The sequence below is a fragment of the Oncorhynchus keta genome, chromosome 23 (assembly GCF_023373465.1).
Source record: "Oncorhynchus keta strain PuntledgeMale-10-30-2019 chromosome 23, Oket_V2, whole genome shotgun sequence".
Classification (NCBI taxonomy): Eukaryota; Metazoa; Chordata; class Actinopteri; order Salmoniformes; family Salmonidae; genus Oncorhynchus; species Oncorhynchus keta.
Genome location: NC_068443.1, coordinates 14309854 through 14326784, shown reverse-complemented (window position 1 = coordinate 14326784; position 16931 = coordinate 14309854). Strand labels below are relative to the sequence as shown.

At 43.3% G+C, this 16931-nt stretch overlaps 1 protein-coding gene across 1 annotated transcript in view; it reads right to left on the bottom strand.

Moving 5' to 3' along the window:
- LOC127911144 (uncharacterized) overlaps window positions 1-15669 on the bottom strand; it is a 35699-nt gene extending 20030 nt beyond the window's left edge. Inside the window, exon 1 of the mRNA XM_052477409.1 lies at window positions 14582-15669. Coding sequence (XP_052333369.1) covers window positions 14582-14784 — 203 coding nt within the window. The 5' untranslated portion in view covers window positions 14785-15669. The remainder of the gene's footprint in view (window positions 1-14581) is intronic.
- Window positions 15670-16931: the final 1262 nt, after the last annotated feature.

The window sequence follows — 16931 nt, the reverse complement described above, 5'->3', positions numbered from 1 at the left end:
GTTATCTTCTAACAGGATGGCAGCACATTGCCCTTTATTCAGATTACAATTGCTTACTGTTGTTTTTTTTTAAACAAAATCATCTCCAAAATGTCCTTATATATAGATTTCAAGTTGTCTATATCAGCATTGTTTCGCGCTGCTCTGAGATAAGCATGGAGAAACAAAAATGTTCAATTATATTCTATGATATACTTAAGATACAGTGCCTTGCGAAAGTATTCGGCCCCCTTGAACTTTGTCACCTTTTGCCACATTTCAGCCTTCAAACATAAAGATATAAAACTGTATTTTTTTTGTGAAGAATCAACAACAAGTGGGACACAATCATGAAGTGGAACGACATTTATTGGATATTTCAAACTTTTTTAACAAATCAAAAACTGAAAAATTGGGCGTGCAAAATTATTCAGCCCCTTTACTTTCAGTGCAGCAAACTCTCTCCAGAAGTTCAGTGAGGATCTCTGAATGATCCAATGTTGACCTAAATGACTAATGATGATAAATACAATCCACCTGTGTGTAATCAAGTCTCCGTATAAATGCACCTGCACTGTGATAGTCTCAGAGGTCCGTTACAAGCGCAGAGAGCATCATGAAGAACAAGAAACACACCAGGCAGGTCCGAGATACTGTTGTGAAGAAGTTTAAAGCCGGATTTGGATACAAAAAGATTTCCCAAGCTTTAAACATCCCAAGGAGCACTGTGCAAGCGATACTATTGAAATGGAAGGAGTATCAGACCACTGCAATTCTACCAAGACCTGGCCGTCCCTCTAAACTTTCAGCTCATACAAGGAGAAGACTGATCAGAGATGCAGCCAAGAGGCCCATGATCACTCTGGATGAACTGCAGAGATCTACAGCTGAGGTGGGAGACTCTGTCCATAGGACAACAATCAGTCGTATATTGCACAAATCTGGCCTTTATGGAAGAGTGGCAAGAAGAAAGCCATTTCTTAAAGATATCCATAAAAAGTGTTGTTTAAAGTTTGCCACAAGCCACCTGGGAGACACACCAAACATGTGGAAGAAGGTGCTCTGGTCAGATGAAACCAAAATTGAACTTTTTGGCAACAATGCAAAACGTTATGTTTGGCGTAAAAGCAACACAGCTCATCACCCTGAACACACCATCCCCACTGTCAAACATGGTGGTGGCAGCATCATGGTTTGGGCCTGCTTTTCTTCAGCAGGGACAGGGAAGATGGTTAAAATTGATGGGAAGATGGATGGAGCCAAATACAGGACCATTCTGGAAGAAAACCTGATGGAGTCTGCAAAATACCTGAGACTGGGACGGAGATTTATCTTCCAACAAGACAATGATCCAAAACATAAAGCAAAATCTACAATGGAATGGTTCAAAAATAAACATATCCAGGTGTTAGAATGGCCTAGTCAAAGTCCAGACCTGAATCCAATTGAGAATCTGTGGAAAGAACTGAAAACTGCTGTTCAAATGCTCTGCATCCAACCTCACTGAGCTCGAGCTGTTTTGCAAGGAGGAATGGGGGAAAATTTCAGTCTCTCGATGTGCAAAACTGATAGAGACATACCCCAAGCGACTTACAGCTGTAATCGCAGCAAAAGGTGGCGCTACAAAGTATTAACTCAAGGGGGCTGAATCATTTTGCATGCCCAATATTTCAGTTTTTGATTTGTTAAAAAAGTTTGAAATATCCAATAAATGTCGTTCCACTTCATGATTGTGTCCCACTTGTTGTTGATTCTTCACAAAAAAAATACAGTTTTATATCTTTATGTTTGAAGGCTGAAATGTGGCAAAAGGTGGCAAAGTTCAAGGGGGCCGAATACTTTCGAAAGGCACTGTATTTGTATTGACTGAATATAAGCAAGTGATGTCTGCTAAATAATCAAGTTAGTTTTCTCCAGAAATAAATAATTCCAAACCAAAAACTAGCTTTATTTACAAATTAGTGAGAATGTCTCACCCCATGTTCAATAATTGACTTTTTCTCGCTCACTCTAGGTTAATGCGTGAAAGTTACATATTTCAAAAAAAATATTTGAATTTTGCACACTGCCTTTTCAGCGGAATTTTGTGGGGTGTTCCGCTAGCGGAAAACCTGCCCTAGAAAGGTTAACAGGAATTTGAGCTTTTAAATGATGTATGACACTCCTATTTTCATGAATGTTTAAAAATACGATTTTTGTCATTTGAATTTCGCACTCTGCAATGTTGTCCAGGTGGGACGTTAGCATCCCAATGATCCGTAAGAAGTTATATAAAGGATAAATGAGGATAAATGCCCCTTAGATATTTATTTAGAATCCTCTAAATGTAATTATTGGTGGAGTGTCACATAATATTTTTAGAGATACTGTAGGCCTAACATACCTGAAATGAGTATTGGTTACACTACAATTAGGGTGTGTAAATGTTATGCCCCTTAGATATTAATTTAGAATCTTCCAGTCCTCTTATGCTGTACTCCAGACGATCACGTTTTACAGCGCAATATTTTCCATTCCATCCTAACAGAAACCCTGAGAGTTTAGTTTTTAATTTTCCTCGGAATAGAAACACCATAATATTAATATAATTAATTAAGCCACATTTATAAATCAATCCCATGTATGATGTTATTCCAAAAAAAACGTTTTTAAATTTACTAGAAATGCCAATAATCTGGTTCAGGTTATTAATCAACCTACCAGGGTATTTACAAACACTACAGGAACAAGACCACCCACATGTACCGATCACATTTTTACTATTACTGTAGAACTTTGTTCTAAAGCTGTATCCGTACCCATTGGATGCAGTGATCACAATATAGTGGCTATATCCAGGAATGCCAAAGTTACAACAACGGGGCCTAAAATAGTGTAGAAGAGATCATACAAAAGATTTTGCTGTGACTCTTATGTGGATGATGTAAAAAATATTTGTTGGTCTGATATGATTAATGAGGAGCATCCAGACGACGCACTTGATGAATTTATGAAATTGGTTCTTATTGATAAATATTCACCTGTTAACCTCTTGACGCTACCCATCCCTTAACTTTTTATGGCTGCAGGGGCAGAATTGAGTAGCTTGGAAGAAAAGGTGCCCATTGTAAACGGCCAGTTCATCAGTCTCAGTTGCTGATATATGCATATTGTTATTAGTATTGGATAGAAAACTGTCAAAATATTGTCTGTGATTATAACAGAACTGATATTGCAGGCGAGGAAAATCCAAACAGGAAGTGGCTTCTATTTTGAAAACTCCATGTTCCATAGCCTCCCTTTGCTGGATTTAAAGGGATATGAACCAGAGTCCTTTTCCTATCGCTTCCTCAAGGTGTCAACAGTCTTCAGACATAGTATCAGGCTTTTATTTTGAAAAATGAGCCAGAATGATAACAGTGCGTCAAGTGGTCACATGAGTTTTGCTCACGCAGCAGAGATTGGATAGGTATTGCTTTTCCCTCTCCTACTGTGAAAGACATTTGCGGTTGATATATTATCGATTATATGTTTTAAAAACAACCTGAGGATTGATTATAAAAACATTTGACATGTTTCTGTGGACATAATGGAAACTATTTGTAATTTGTCTGCGTTGTCGTGACCGCTCTTTCCTGTGGATTTCTGAACATAATGTGACAAACTAATGGAGGTATTTTGGATCGAAAGATTATCTTTATGGAACAAAATAAACATTTATTGTGTAACTGGGAGTCTCGTGAGTGAAAACCGAAGATCAAAGGTAAACGATTAATTTGATTGCTTTTCTGATTTTCGTGACTGAGCTACCTGATGCTAAGTGTACTTAATGTTTTATCGTGCGATCGATAAACTTACACAAACGCTTGGATTGCTTTCGCTGTAAAGCATAATTTCAAAATATGACACGACAGGTGGATTAACAAAAGGCTAAGTTGTGTTTTCCTATATTGCACTTGTGATTTCATGAATATAAATATTTATAGTAATATTTATTGTATGTAGCGCTATGCTATTCAGCGGTTGTTGATGACAAGTTAATTGAAGTACTTTTTAAAACTTTAGCTTCATAATACAGTTTCTTCTTCTTTTTGTTGAGTTTAGTCACATCATTTCTTAATGTGCAGTAAGTAAGCCAGATGTGCAGCCAGACTTATTAGCCACTCCTTTTGCCCCATCTCTTTCCACAGTACAGTTTTTCAATTCCTAATCAATCCATGGAGCCTTAACAATTCCAACAGTCAGTTTCTTAACCTCTCTGGGATCGTTCGGGACGCTAGCGTCCCACCTCGCCAACAGCCAGTGAAATTGCAGGGCACCAAATTAAAAAAAACAGAAATCTCATCATTAAAATTCCTCAACCATACAAGTATTTTACACTATTTTAAAGATACACTTCTCGTTAATCCAACCACAGTGTCCGATTTCGAAAAGGCTTTTTGGCGAAAGCAGAACATATAGAACACTAGTCACAGAAAGCATTCAGCCATTTTCCAACCAAAGAGAGGTCACAAAAAGCAGAAATATAGATAAAATGAATCACTAACCTTTGACGATCTTCATCCGATGACACTCCCAGGACTCAATGTTACACAATACATGTATGTTTTGTTCGATCAAGTTCATATTTATATCCGAAAACCTCAGTTTCCATTGGAGCCATGTTCAGAAATGCCTCCAAAACATCAGGAGAAATTGCAGAGAGCCACATCAAATAACAGAAATACTCATCATAAACTTTGATGAAAGATACATGTTTTACATATAATTAAAGATAAACTTGTTGTTAATGCAACCGCTGTGTCAGATTTTAAAAAAGCTTTACGGCAAAAGCACAATATTTAATAATCTGAGAACAGCCTTCAGCCACAAAAGCAAACCATAGTTACCCGCCAAATTGTTGAAGTCAACAAAAGTCATAAATAGCATTATACATCTTCACTTACCTTGCCGATCTTCGGCAGAATGCACTCCCAGGACTCCCACTTCCACAAGAAATGTTTGTTTTGTTCGATTACGTCCATATTTAAGTCCAAATACCTCCGTTTTGTTCGCGCGTTTAGTTCACTATTCCCAAGGCACAATGAGCAAGCGCAAAATCCAGATGAAAAGTCAACAGAGTTCCATTACAGTTTGTAGAAACATGTCAAACGATGTTTACAATCAAGCCTTAGGGTCTTTTTATAATAAATCTTCAATAATATTCCAACCGGACAATAGCGTATTCACTACAGAGGAAAAAGAAGGAACGGCGCGCCCGCGTGACCGCGCAGCAAACAGCTGATTGGCCACAGCCTAGTCCACTTGTTGAAACAGCTCTTATTCGACACCCTTCCACAATAGAAGCTTCAAACAACTTTCTAAAGACTGTTGACATCTGCTGGAATCCTTGGGAAGTGCAATCTGGCCATAGACACAGCATACTGGATAGGCAATCACTTAAATGAAACTACAAACCTCAGATTTCCCACTTCCTGGTTGGATTTGTTTCAGGTTTTCGCCTGCCATGTGAGTTCTGTTATACTCACAGACATCATTCAAACAGTTTTAGCAACTTCAGAGTGTTTTCTATCCAATACTACTAATAATATGCATATATTAGCATGTGGAACAGAGTAGCAGGCAGTTTACTCTGGGCACCTTATTCATCCAAGCTACTCAATACTTCCCCCCCTGTCACCAATAAGTTAAATGAAATTATGGGCAGCAAGGCACATTCACCTCCATATTTCATCGAATCAGATGGCTCATTCATCACAAAACCATTTGATGTTGGCAATTATTTTAATGAATATTTTGTTGGCAAAGTGGGCAAACTTAGGCAGGAAATGCCAACGACAAACAGTGAGCAATTATATTCATGCATAAAAAAACAAATATGAAAGGAAAGCAGTGCAAGTTTGAATCTTGTAAATTTAGTGTGGGAGAGGTGGATCAATAATGACAAACCTCCCGGCATTGACAACTTAGATGGAAAGCTACTGAAGATGGTAGCTGACTCAATAGCCACTCCTATCTGTCCTATTTTTAATCTGACCCTAGAGGAAACTATTTGTCCTCAGGCCAGGAGGGAAGCCAAAATAATTCTGCTACCCAAGAGTGGTAAAGTGGCCTTTACTGGTTCTAACAGTAGACCTACAAGCTTCCTGCCAGCTCTTAGCAAACTGAAAAAATATATGTTTGACCAAATACAAAGCTATTTCTCTGTAAACAAATTAACAACAGACTTTCAGCATGCTTATAGAGAAGGGTACTCAACATGTCCTGCATTGACACAATTGACTGAAGATTGGTTGAAAGAAATTGATAATAAGAAGGTTGTGGGAGCTGTACTGTTAGATTTCAGTGCAGCCTTTGACATTATTGACCATTATCTGTTGTTGAAAAAACATAAGCGGTATGGCTTTTCAACCTCTGACATACGTGGATTCAGAGCTATCTATCTAATAGAAGTCAAAGGGTTTTCTTTAAGCTGCGGCTGGCCCAGAACAGAGCGGCACATTTTGCTCTTAATTGTAATCAGAGGGCTGATAAACAGTCATTAAAACACATTTTTCAACCACTCCACAAATTTCTTGTTAAACAAACTATATTTTTGGCAAGTTGGCAATATCTACTTTGTGCATGACACCAGTAATTTTTCCAAAAATTGTTTACACTTATTATTTCACTTACAATTCAATGTATCACAATTCCAGTGGGTCAGAAGTTTACATAAACTAAGTTCACTGTGCCATTAACTTCATATGGCTGCAGGGGCAGTATTACAGTGGGGCAAAAAAGTATTTAGTCAGACACCAATTGTGCAAGTTCTCCCACTTAAAAAGATGAGACAGTCCTGTTATTGTCATCATACGTACACTTCAACTATGACAGACAAAATGAGAAAATGAGAAAAAAAAATCCAGAAAATCACATTGTAGGATTTTTAATTTATTTATTTGCAAATTATGGTGGAAAATAAGTATTTGGTGACCTACAAACAAACAAGATTTCTGGCTCTCACAGACCTGTAACTTCTTCTTTAAGAGTCTCCTCTGTCCTCCACTCGTTACCTGTATTAATGGCACCTGTTTGAACTTGTTATCAGTATAAAAGACACCTGTCCACAACCTCAAATAGTCACACTCCAAACTCCACTATGGCCAAGACCAAAGAGCTGTCAAAGGACACCAGAAATAAATTTGTCGACCGGCACCAGGCTGGGTAGACTGAATCTGCAATAGGTAAACAGCTTGGTTTTAAGAAATCAACTGTGGGAGCAATTATTAGGAAATGGAAGACATACAAGAACATTGATAATCTCCCTCGATCTGGTGCTCCACGCAAGATCTCACCCCGTGGGGTCTAAATGATCACAAGAACAGTGAGCAAAAATCCCAGAACCACACGGGGGGACCTAGTGAATGACCTGCAGAGAGCTGGGACCAGAGTAACAAAGCCAAACATCAGTAACACACTACGCCGCCAGGGACTCAAATCCTGCAGTGCCAGACGTGTCCCCCTGCTTAAGCCAGTACATGTCCAGGCCCATCTGAAGTTTGCCAGAGAGCATTTGGATGATCCAGAAGAAGATTGGAAGAATGTCATATGGTCAGATGACACCAAAATATAACTTTTTGGTAAAAACTCAACTCGTCGTGTTTGGAGGACAAAGAATGCTGAGTTGCATCCAAAGAACACCATACCTACTGTGAAGCATGGGGGTGGAAACATCATGCTTTGGGGCTGTTTTTCTGCAAAGAGACCAGGACGACTGATCCGTGTAAAGGAAAGAATGAATCGGGCCATGTATCGTGACATTTTGAGTGAAAACCTCCTTCCATCAGCAAGGGCATTGAAGATGAAACGTGGCTGGATCTTTCAGCATGACAATGATCCCAAACACACCGCCCAGGGCAACGAAGGAGTGGCTTCGTAAGAAACATTTCAAGGTCCTGGAGTGGCCTAGCCAGTCTCCAGATCTCAACCCCATAGAAAATCTTTGGAGGGAGTTGAAAGTCTGTGTTGCCCAGCAACAGCCCCAAAACATCACTGCTCTAGAGGAGATCTGCATGGAGGAATGGGCCAAAATACCAGCAACAGTGTGTGAAAATCTTGTGAAGACATACAGAAAACGTTTGACCTCTGTCATTGCCAACAAAGGGTATATAACAACGTATTGAGATAAACTTTTGTTATTGACCAAATACTTATTTTCCACCATAATTTGCAAATAAATTCATAAAAAATCCTACAATGTGATTTTCGGGAAAAAAAAATCTCATTTTTGTCTGTCATCGTTGAAGTGTACCTATGATGAAAATTACAGGCCTCTCTCATATTTTTAAGTGGGAGAACTTGCACAATTGGTGGCTGACTAAATACTTTTTTGCCCCACTGTAAGTGGCTTAGCTGAAAAGGTGCCCATTGTAAATGGCCAGCTCCTCAGTCTCAGTTGCCAATATATGCATATTATTATTAGTATTGGATATAAATATTGTCTCTGAGTATAACAGAACTGATATTGCAGGCGAAACCCTGTAAATGCTATGCATGCCAGTTTTGCTTGGCTATAGGGTTGAGAGACTGACTGCATCACTTCTTTTTATAAGAAACATGAATGTGTCAAAAATCCCAAATGGTTTGCGTAGTAAACTTACACACAGCTCTGACACACACACTTATCCCACCAGACATGCCACCAGGGGTCTTTTCATAGTCCCCAAATCCAGAACAAATTCAAGAAAACGTACAGTATTATTGAAACTTTCTTCCATCTCATATTGCTCAAATAAACAGAAATCCTGGTTTCAAAAAACACATAAACCAACACCTCACGGCACAATGTCTCTCCCCTATTTGACCTAGATAGTTTGTGTGTATGCACTGATATGTAGGCTTCGTGTACCTTTTTAAATGTGTACGTAGTTCTGTCTTTGAGCTGTTCTTGTCTAATGATGTTCTCTCTTATGTCATTCTGTATTATGTTTTATGATTTGTGTAGACCCCATGAATAGTAGCTGCTGCTTTTGCAACAGCTAATGGAATCCTAATAAAATACCAAATATGGGAGACTATCAAATGCTTCTCAAAGTTGCCCTCTGGTGGTCAAACTAGACCTAACTTGCATTAACAGAAAAATGGCTTACAATTAAATAACGTACCATAGAATGCTGCAGCAGCCCGCAAGGTGTGCTGCAGTATGATGCAACTTTTAAAGGAGGAACCACTGTAGTGACCACTCTGTAGAGCTACCTTCGGAACAAGATTCATCGTGAAAAACGCTAACCTGCGGGAGAGAGGGAGGGTGGGACGGAAGTTTCAGTTAGTTTCATGAGCGGAGCTATGATGGGTGTCAGAAAGTCAATGCTTTCCTTCAGGAGTACTTTATCTCGCTCTGTCTCTCTCTATCATTTGTCTTTCTCTCTCTTTTTCTATCTCATTCCCTGGTGTTCCGATCAATGTCTCCTTTTCCCTTCAAAGAAAGCATGTTAGTGCTAATTCAATGGAGTGCAGGGAGGTAGGCCAGTTTTGAAGCAGGGCTAGGAGTAAGGGAAGAGGATAGGGCAAGTCCTTAGGGGTAGGGCCTAGGGGGAGTATCTAGGGGCAGAGGCTGTCTCTGGACTCCCAACCAAACAAGATGATGACAGAGAAGAGGCAGGAGAGCGCAATGAGATGGAGGGAGGAAAAAGATGGGAAGATGTTGAAAGCCCGTCTGTCAGTGATAAACTCAACTCAAGGCATAAACACTCATCACTTTCACTGCCGTTTAACCACTCTTTTCCCTGAAAGGATGGATGTAACCACCAATCCTCACCCTCCTTCTCCTCTCCTCAGTCTTCCCTCCTTCCCACCAAAGTGCAGAGAGCTCTTGATCAATATGAGATCACCAGAAACGACGTTACACTTTTCACCCTGAACAACCATAAAAGCCTGCATGTGTCAATATCATGGTTTAGCATACGCAGTTTATAACGAATGCAAGTAGCTGCTCTGTCTCCTTCATTCTCTCTATAATGGGTTGGTCAGTCATGTCCCTGGACATGTACACTAAAACCATTCTCTGCCTGAAGATAATATAAGATCCCCAAGGACACAGGAGTCATATTGTGGTGTTTCTTCTGCAGCGAGGAGTAGGGCTAGGTATCTGAGACACACACACACCCACTAGTTTAACTGGGTTTAATAGATCTGTGGTATAGATGGCTCTATCGCAACCCGGCTTTAATAATGTCAATGTGTCTCCCTGGATCTGGCTCGGTGCAGACAAATATCCATAATATCTTTATTTCTGAGCTTTTCTGCTTTCTCTTGTCTAGACAGCTAAAATAAGGATGTCTGCTTCCCGATCCAACCAAGGAAATGGATAATAATAGTAATGCACCATGTGTAGGCAGCATTGTACTGCAAATTAACCCTTTCAAACACACTTTCATCTGCTTAGATAATGTCACACACACACACACAAACAACCAGACACACACACACACACACACACACACACACACACACACACACACACACACACACACACACACACACACACACACACACACACACACACACACACACACACACACACACACACACACACACACACACACACACACACACACACACTAGGTCACAGTATCATATTGGATAGACAGAGCCATTTAATATCAAGGGAATGGTACACTGGAAAGTAGTGGAAGGACTCTCTCTCTCCGTCTCTCCCTCTCCCCCTCTCTCCCTGTCTCTCCCTCTCCCCCTCTCTCCCTGTCTCTCCCTCTCCCTGTCTCTCCCCTCTCCCTCCCTGTCTCTCCCTCTCCCTGTCTCTCTCCCCTCCCCCCTCTCTCCCTGTCTCTCCCTCTCCCCCTCACTCCCTGTCTCTCCCTCTCCCCCTCTCTCCCTGTCTCTCCCTCTCCCCCTCTCTCCCTGTCTCTCCCTCTCCCCCTCTCTCCCCGTCTCTCCCTCTCCCTCTCTCTCCCTCTCCCTGTCTCTCCCTCTCCCCCTCTCTCCCTGTCTCTCCCTCTCCCCCTCTCTCACTGTCTCTCCCTCTCCCTGTCTCTCCCTCTCCCCCTCTCTCCCTGTCTCTCCCTCTCCCCCTCTCTCCCTGTCTCTCCCTCTCCCCCTCTCTCCCTGTCTCTCCCTCTCCCTGTCTCTCCCTCTCCCCCTCTCTCCCTGTCTCTCCCTCTCCCCCTCTCCCTGTCTCTCCCTCTCCCTGTCTCTCCCTCTCCCCCTCTCTCCCTGTCTCTCCCTCTCCCCCTCTCTCCCTGTCTCTCCCTCTCCATTCCCTCTCCCTTCTCCAGTGTAGGCTGCTGATTGGAAGACAGCTCATAATAATGGCTGGAAGGAAGCAAATGGAATGGCACCATGTGTTTGATGTATTTGATACCATTCCACTCATTCCACTCCAGCCATTTCCACGAGCCCGTCCTCCCCAATTAAGGTACCACCAACCTCCTGTGACCCTCTCTGTCTCTGTCCCCCTCTCCCTCTCTCTCTGTCCCCCCTCTCTCTCTGTCCCCCCCCCCTCTCTCTGTCCCCCTCTCCCTCTCTCTCTGTCCCCCTCTCTCTCTCTCCATCTCTCTTCTCTCTCTCTCTCTCTCTCTTTCTCTCCTTTTTTTCAGCAGTTCTCCTCTAAATCCAACTGATAGTTTGACCATTGACAGGAATGGTCATCAGAGCAACCGTGAAAATGAGTCTATCTGTCACTTACAGAGGTATCATAAACTGTGTGTTTAAATGTGTGTGTGTGACAGAGGTCGAGATAGGCATTGTGAATCTGTCACTTGGAGACAAGGACGGAAGCATGTTGAGATCTCTGTAAGCCTCCCATTATTACTTTACCAGTATGTATAACGCTATAGTGTCTTTACAAGTCCGTTGAGACAATAAGAGTTCCAGTAGCAACCAGATATTTTCCATAAACTAGCTGTGGTGTGTCTGGACTGCTTCTCTAAGCATCGCATAGAAACAGCATACAGTGTGTACATTTTGGAGGGTATGTACCAACAGAGCAAACACAATGTAAGCTGATGCATTTATTTTATTTAACCTTATTTTAACGAGGCAAGTCAGTTAAGAACAAATTATTCTTCACAATGACAGCCTACTCCGGCAAAACCCAGACGACGCTGGGCCAATGAACCTTATGATGGGATAAATGTCAGCACGTTTGGTCAGGGAGTTGGTCAAATCAAATTCAATTGTATTGATTGCATATACTTACTTTGCAGATGTTATTGCAGGTAATGCTTGTGTTTCTCCAACAGTAATGTGTACCTAAGAATACAAAACAATACACACAAATCCCAAAAATAAAAACAAAGAAATTAAGAAACACCAGAACGAGCAATGTCACAGTCAGGAATCTAAATATAGATTCATATACAGTGCATTGGGAAAGTATTCAGACCCCTTCCTTTTCCAGGTTTTGTTGTGTTACAGCCTTATTATAAAATGGATTAAAGAAAAATGTTTCATCATCAATCTACATCCAATACCCCATAATGACAAAGCAAAAAAACAGGTTGACATTTTTGCAAATGTATTAACACAAAATACCTTATTTACAAAAACTATTAAAAACACAAATACCTTATTTACATAGGTATGACAGCCAGCTTGGCACCTAAAGGACTCTTAGACCATGAGAAACAAGATTCGCTGGTCTGATGAAACCAAGATTGAACTCTTTGGCCTGATTGCCAAGCATCACGTCTGGAGGAAACCTGGCACCATCCCTATGGTGAAGCACGGTGGTGGCAGCATCATGCTGTGAGGATGTTTTTCAGTGACATGGAATGGGAGACTAGAGCATTCAGGACCTCAGACTGGGGCGAAGGTTCACCTTCCAACAGGACAACAACCCTAAGCACACAGCCAAGACAAAGCAGGAGTGGCTTCAGGACAAGTCTCTGAACGTCCTTGAGTGGCCCAGCCAGAGCCTGGGCCTGAACTAACATCTCTTGAGAGACTTGAAAATAGCTGTGCAGTGACACTCCCCATCTAACCTGACAGAACTTGAGAGGATCTGCAGAGAAGAATGGGAGAATCTTCCCAAATATAGGTGTGCTAAGCTTGTAGTGTCATACCCAAGAAGACTTGAGGCTATAATCGCTAACAAAGGTGCTTCAACAAATTACTGATTAAAGGTTCTGAATATTTATGTCAATATAATATTGTTTTTATTTTTAATACATTTACAAAAATGTTTTTTAAAAACGGTCTATTCTTTGTCATTATGTGGTATTGTGTGTAGATTGATGAGGGAAAAAAAATGAATCTAATACATTTTAGAATAAGGCTGAAAAACAAAAACGTAGAAAAAGTCAAGGTGTCTGAATACTTTCCGAAAACACTTCTCACTGAGTGTACAAAACTTTAGGAACACCTGCTCTTTCCATGACATAGACTGACCAGGTGAATCCAAGTGAAGCTATGATGCCTTATTGATGTCACCTGTTAAATCTATCAATTCGTCACGAATTGAGGTTGTTCTGAGGGCAAAAGGGGATACAACTCAATATTAGAAAGGTGTTACTAATGTTTTGTACACTCTGTGTAGCTATCTGTTGCCTACTGGGTCAATTACACAACAAATAGTCTGAAGCAACAGGACTTTTCTCGCAGGCTCTATTTCCCTATTTGGGAGCATTGCGAACTGTAGTTTGGGGTTTTTGACCTGATTACATTGAACAACAGCAGCCTTTCAGCATGTTCTGTTATTTCTGTTTAATAACAAAAAAATAGATAATGATGTTGGCTCTTTTACAATGGGGGTAAATGAAAAGATAATCGTGTTTGAGGGAAATTCCTTCTTATGGCATGAATACAGACTCAGGAGTACATGCCACCTTTCCATTCAAACAATGCAGTCAATCCACACTCGCTGAAATCAGTTGATGAAATGACTTAGACAAGTTAAATGCAACAAGTACAGATATTGTATCATGTAATTACATTTACATTTAAGTCATTTAGCAGACGCTCTTATCCAGAGCGACTTACAAATTGGTGCATACACCTTATGACATCCAGTGGAGCAGCCACTTGCATCTAAATCTTTTTTTTTGGGGGGGGTGGGAAGGATTACTTACCCTTACTTACCCTATCCTAGGTATTCCTTGAAGAGGTGGGGTTTCAGGTGTCTCCGGAAGGTGGTGATTGACTCCGCTGTCCTGGCGTCGTGAGGGAGTTTGTTCCACCATTGGGGGGCCAGAGCAGCGAACAGTTTTGACTGGGCTGAGCGGGAACTGTACTTCCTCAGTGGTAGGGAGGCGAGCAGGCCAGAGGTGGATGAACGCAGTGCCCTTGTTTGGGTGTAGGGCCTGATCAGAGCCTGGAGGTACTGAGGTGCCGTTCCCCTCACAGCTCCGTAGGCAAGCACCATGGTCTTGTAGCGGATGCGAGCTTCAACTGGAAGCCAGTGGAGAGAGCGGAGGAGCGGGGTGACGTGAGATAACTTGGGAAGGTTGAACACCAGACGGGCTGCGGCGTTCTGGATGAGTTGTAGGGTTTAATGGCACAGGCAGGGAGCCCAGCCAACAGCGAGTTGCAGTAATCAAGACGGGAGATGACAAGTGCCTGGATTAGGACCTGCGCCGCTTCCTGTGTGAGGCAGGGTCGTACTCTGCGGATGTTGTAGAGCATGAACCTACAGGAACGGGACACCGCCTTGATGTTAGTTGAGAACGTCAGGGTGTTGTCCAGGATCACGCCAAGGTTCTTAGCGCTCTGGGAGGAGGACACAATGGAGTTGTCAACCGTGATGGCGAGATCATGGAACGGGCAGTCCTTCCCCGGGAGGAAGAGGAGCTCCGTCTTGCTGAGGTTCAGCTTGAGGTGGTGATCCGTCATCCACACTGATATGTCTGCCAGACATGCAGAGATGCGATTCGCCACCTGGTCATCAGAAGGGGGAAAGGAGAAGATTAATTGTGTGTCGTCTGCATAGCAATGATAGGAGAGACCATGTGAGGTTATGACAGAGCCAAGTGACTTGGTGTATAGCGAGAATAAGAGAGGGCCTAGAACAGAGCCCTGGGGGACACCAGTGGTGAGAGCGCGTGGTGAGGAGACAGATTCTCGCCACGCCACCTGGTAGGAGCGACCTGTCAGGTAGGACGCAATCCAAGCGTGGGCCGCGCCGGAGATGCCCAACTCGGAGAGGGTGGAGAGGAGGATCTGATGGTTCACAGTATCGAAGGCAGCCGATAGGTCTAGAAGGATGAGAGCAGAGGAGAGAGAGTTAGCTTTAGCAGTGCGGAGCGCCTCCGTGATACAGAGAAGAGCAGTCTCAGTTGAATGACTAGTCTTGAAACCTGACTGATTAGGATCAAGAAGGTCATTCTGAGAGAGATAGCGGTAGAGCTGGCCAAGGACGGCACGCTCAAGAGTTTTGGAGAGAAAAGAGAGAAGGGATACTGGTCTGTAGTTGTTGACATCGGAGGGATCGAGTGTAGGTTTTTTCAGAAGGGGTGCAACTCTCGCTCTCTTGAAGACGGGAGGGACGTAGCCAGCGGTCAGGGATGAGTTGATGAGCGAGGTGAGGTAAGGGAGAAGGTCTCCGGAAATGGTCTGGAGAAGAGAGGAGGGGATAGGGTCAAGCGGGCAGGTTGTTGGGCGGCCGGCCGTCACAAGACGCGAGATTTCATCTGGAGAGAGAGGGGAGAAAGAGGTCAGAGCATAGGGTAGGGCAGTGTGAGCAGAACCAGCGGTGTCGTTTGACTTAGCAAACGAGGATCGGATGTCGTCGACCTTCTTTTCAAAATGGTTGACGAAGTCATCTGCAGAGAGGGAGGAGGGGGGATTCAGGAGGGAGGAGAAGGTGGCAAAGAGCTTCCTAGGGTTAGAGGCAGATGCTTGGAATTTAGAATGGTAGAAAGTGGCTTTAGCAGCAGAGACAGAGGAGGAAAATGTAGAGAGGAGGGAGTGAAAGGATGCCAGGTCCGCAGGGAGGCGAGTTTTCCTCCATTTCCGCTCGGCTGCCCGGAGCCCTGTTCTGTGAGCTCGCAAGGAGTCGTCGAGCCACGGAGCGGGAGGGGAGGACCGAGCCGGCCTGGAGGATAGGGGACATAGGGAGTCAAAGGATGCAGTAAGGGAGGAGAGGAGGGTTGAGGAGGCAGAATCAGGAGATAGGTTGGAGAAAGTTTGAGCAGAGGGAAGAGATGATAGGATGGAAGAGGAGAGAGTAGCGGGGGAGAGAGAGCGAAGGTTGGGACGGCGCGATACCATCCGAGTAGGGGCAGTGTGGGAAGTGTTGGATGAGAGCGAGAGGGAAAAGGATACAAGGTAGTGGTCGGAGACTTGGAGGGGAGTTGCAATGAGGTTAGTGGAAGAACAGCATCTAGTAAAGATGAGGTCAAGCGTATTGCCTGCCTTGTGAGTAGGGGAGGAAGGTGAGAGGGTGAGGTCAAAAGAGGAGAGGAGTGGAAAGAAGGAGGCAGAGAGGAATGAGTCAAAGGTAGACGTGGGGAGGTTAAAGTCGCCCAGAACTGTGAGAGGTGAGCCGTCCTCAGGAAAGGAGCTTATCAAGGCATCAAGCTCATTGATGAACTCTCCGAGGGAACCTGGAGGGCGATAAATGATAAGGATGTTAAGCTTGAAAGGGCTGGTAACTGTGACAGCATGGAATTCAAAGGAGGCGATAGACAGATGGGTAAGGGGAGAAAGAGAGAAAGACCACTTCGGAGAGATGAGGATCCCGGTGCCACCACCCCGCTGACCAGAAGCTCTCGGGGTGTGCGAGAACACGTGGGCGGACGAAGAGAGAGCAGTAGGAGTAGCAGTGTTGTCTGTGGTGATCCATGTTTCCGTCAGTGCCAAGAAGTCGAGGGACTGGAGGGAGGCATAGGCTGAGATGAACTCTGCCTTGTTGGCCGCAGATCGGCAGTTCCAGAGGCTACCGGAGACCTGGAACTCCACGTGGGTCGTGCGCGCTGGGACCACCAGATTAGGGTGGTCACGGCCACGCGGTGTGGAGCGTTTGTATGGTCTGTGCAGAG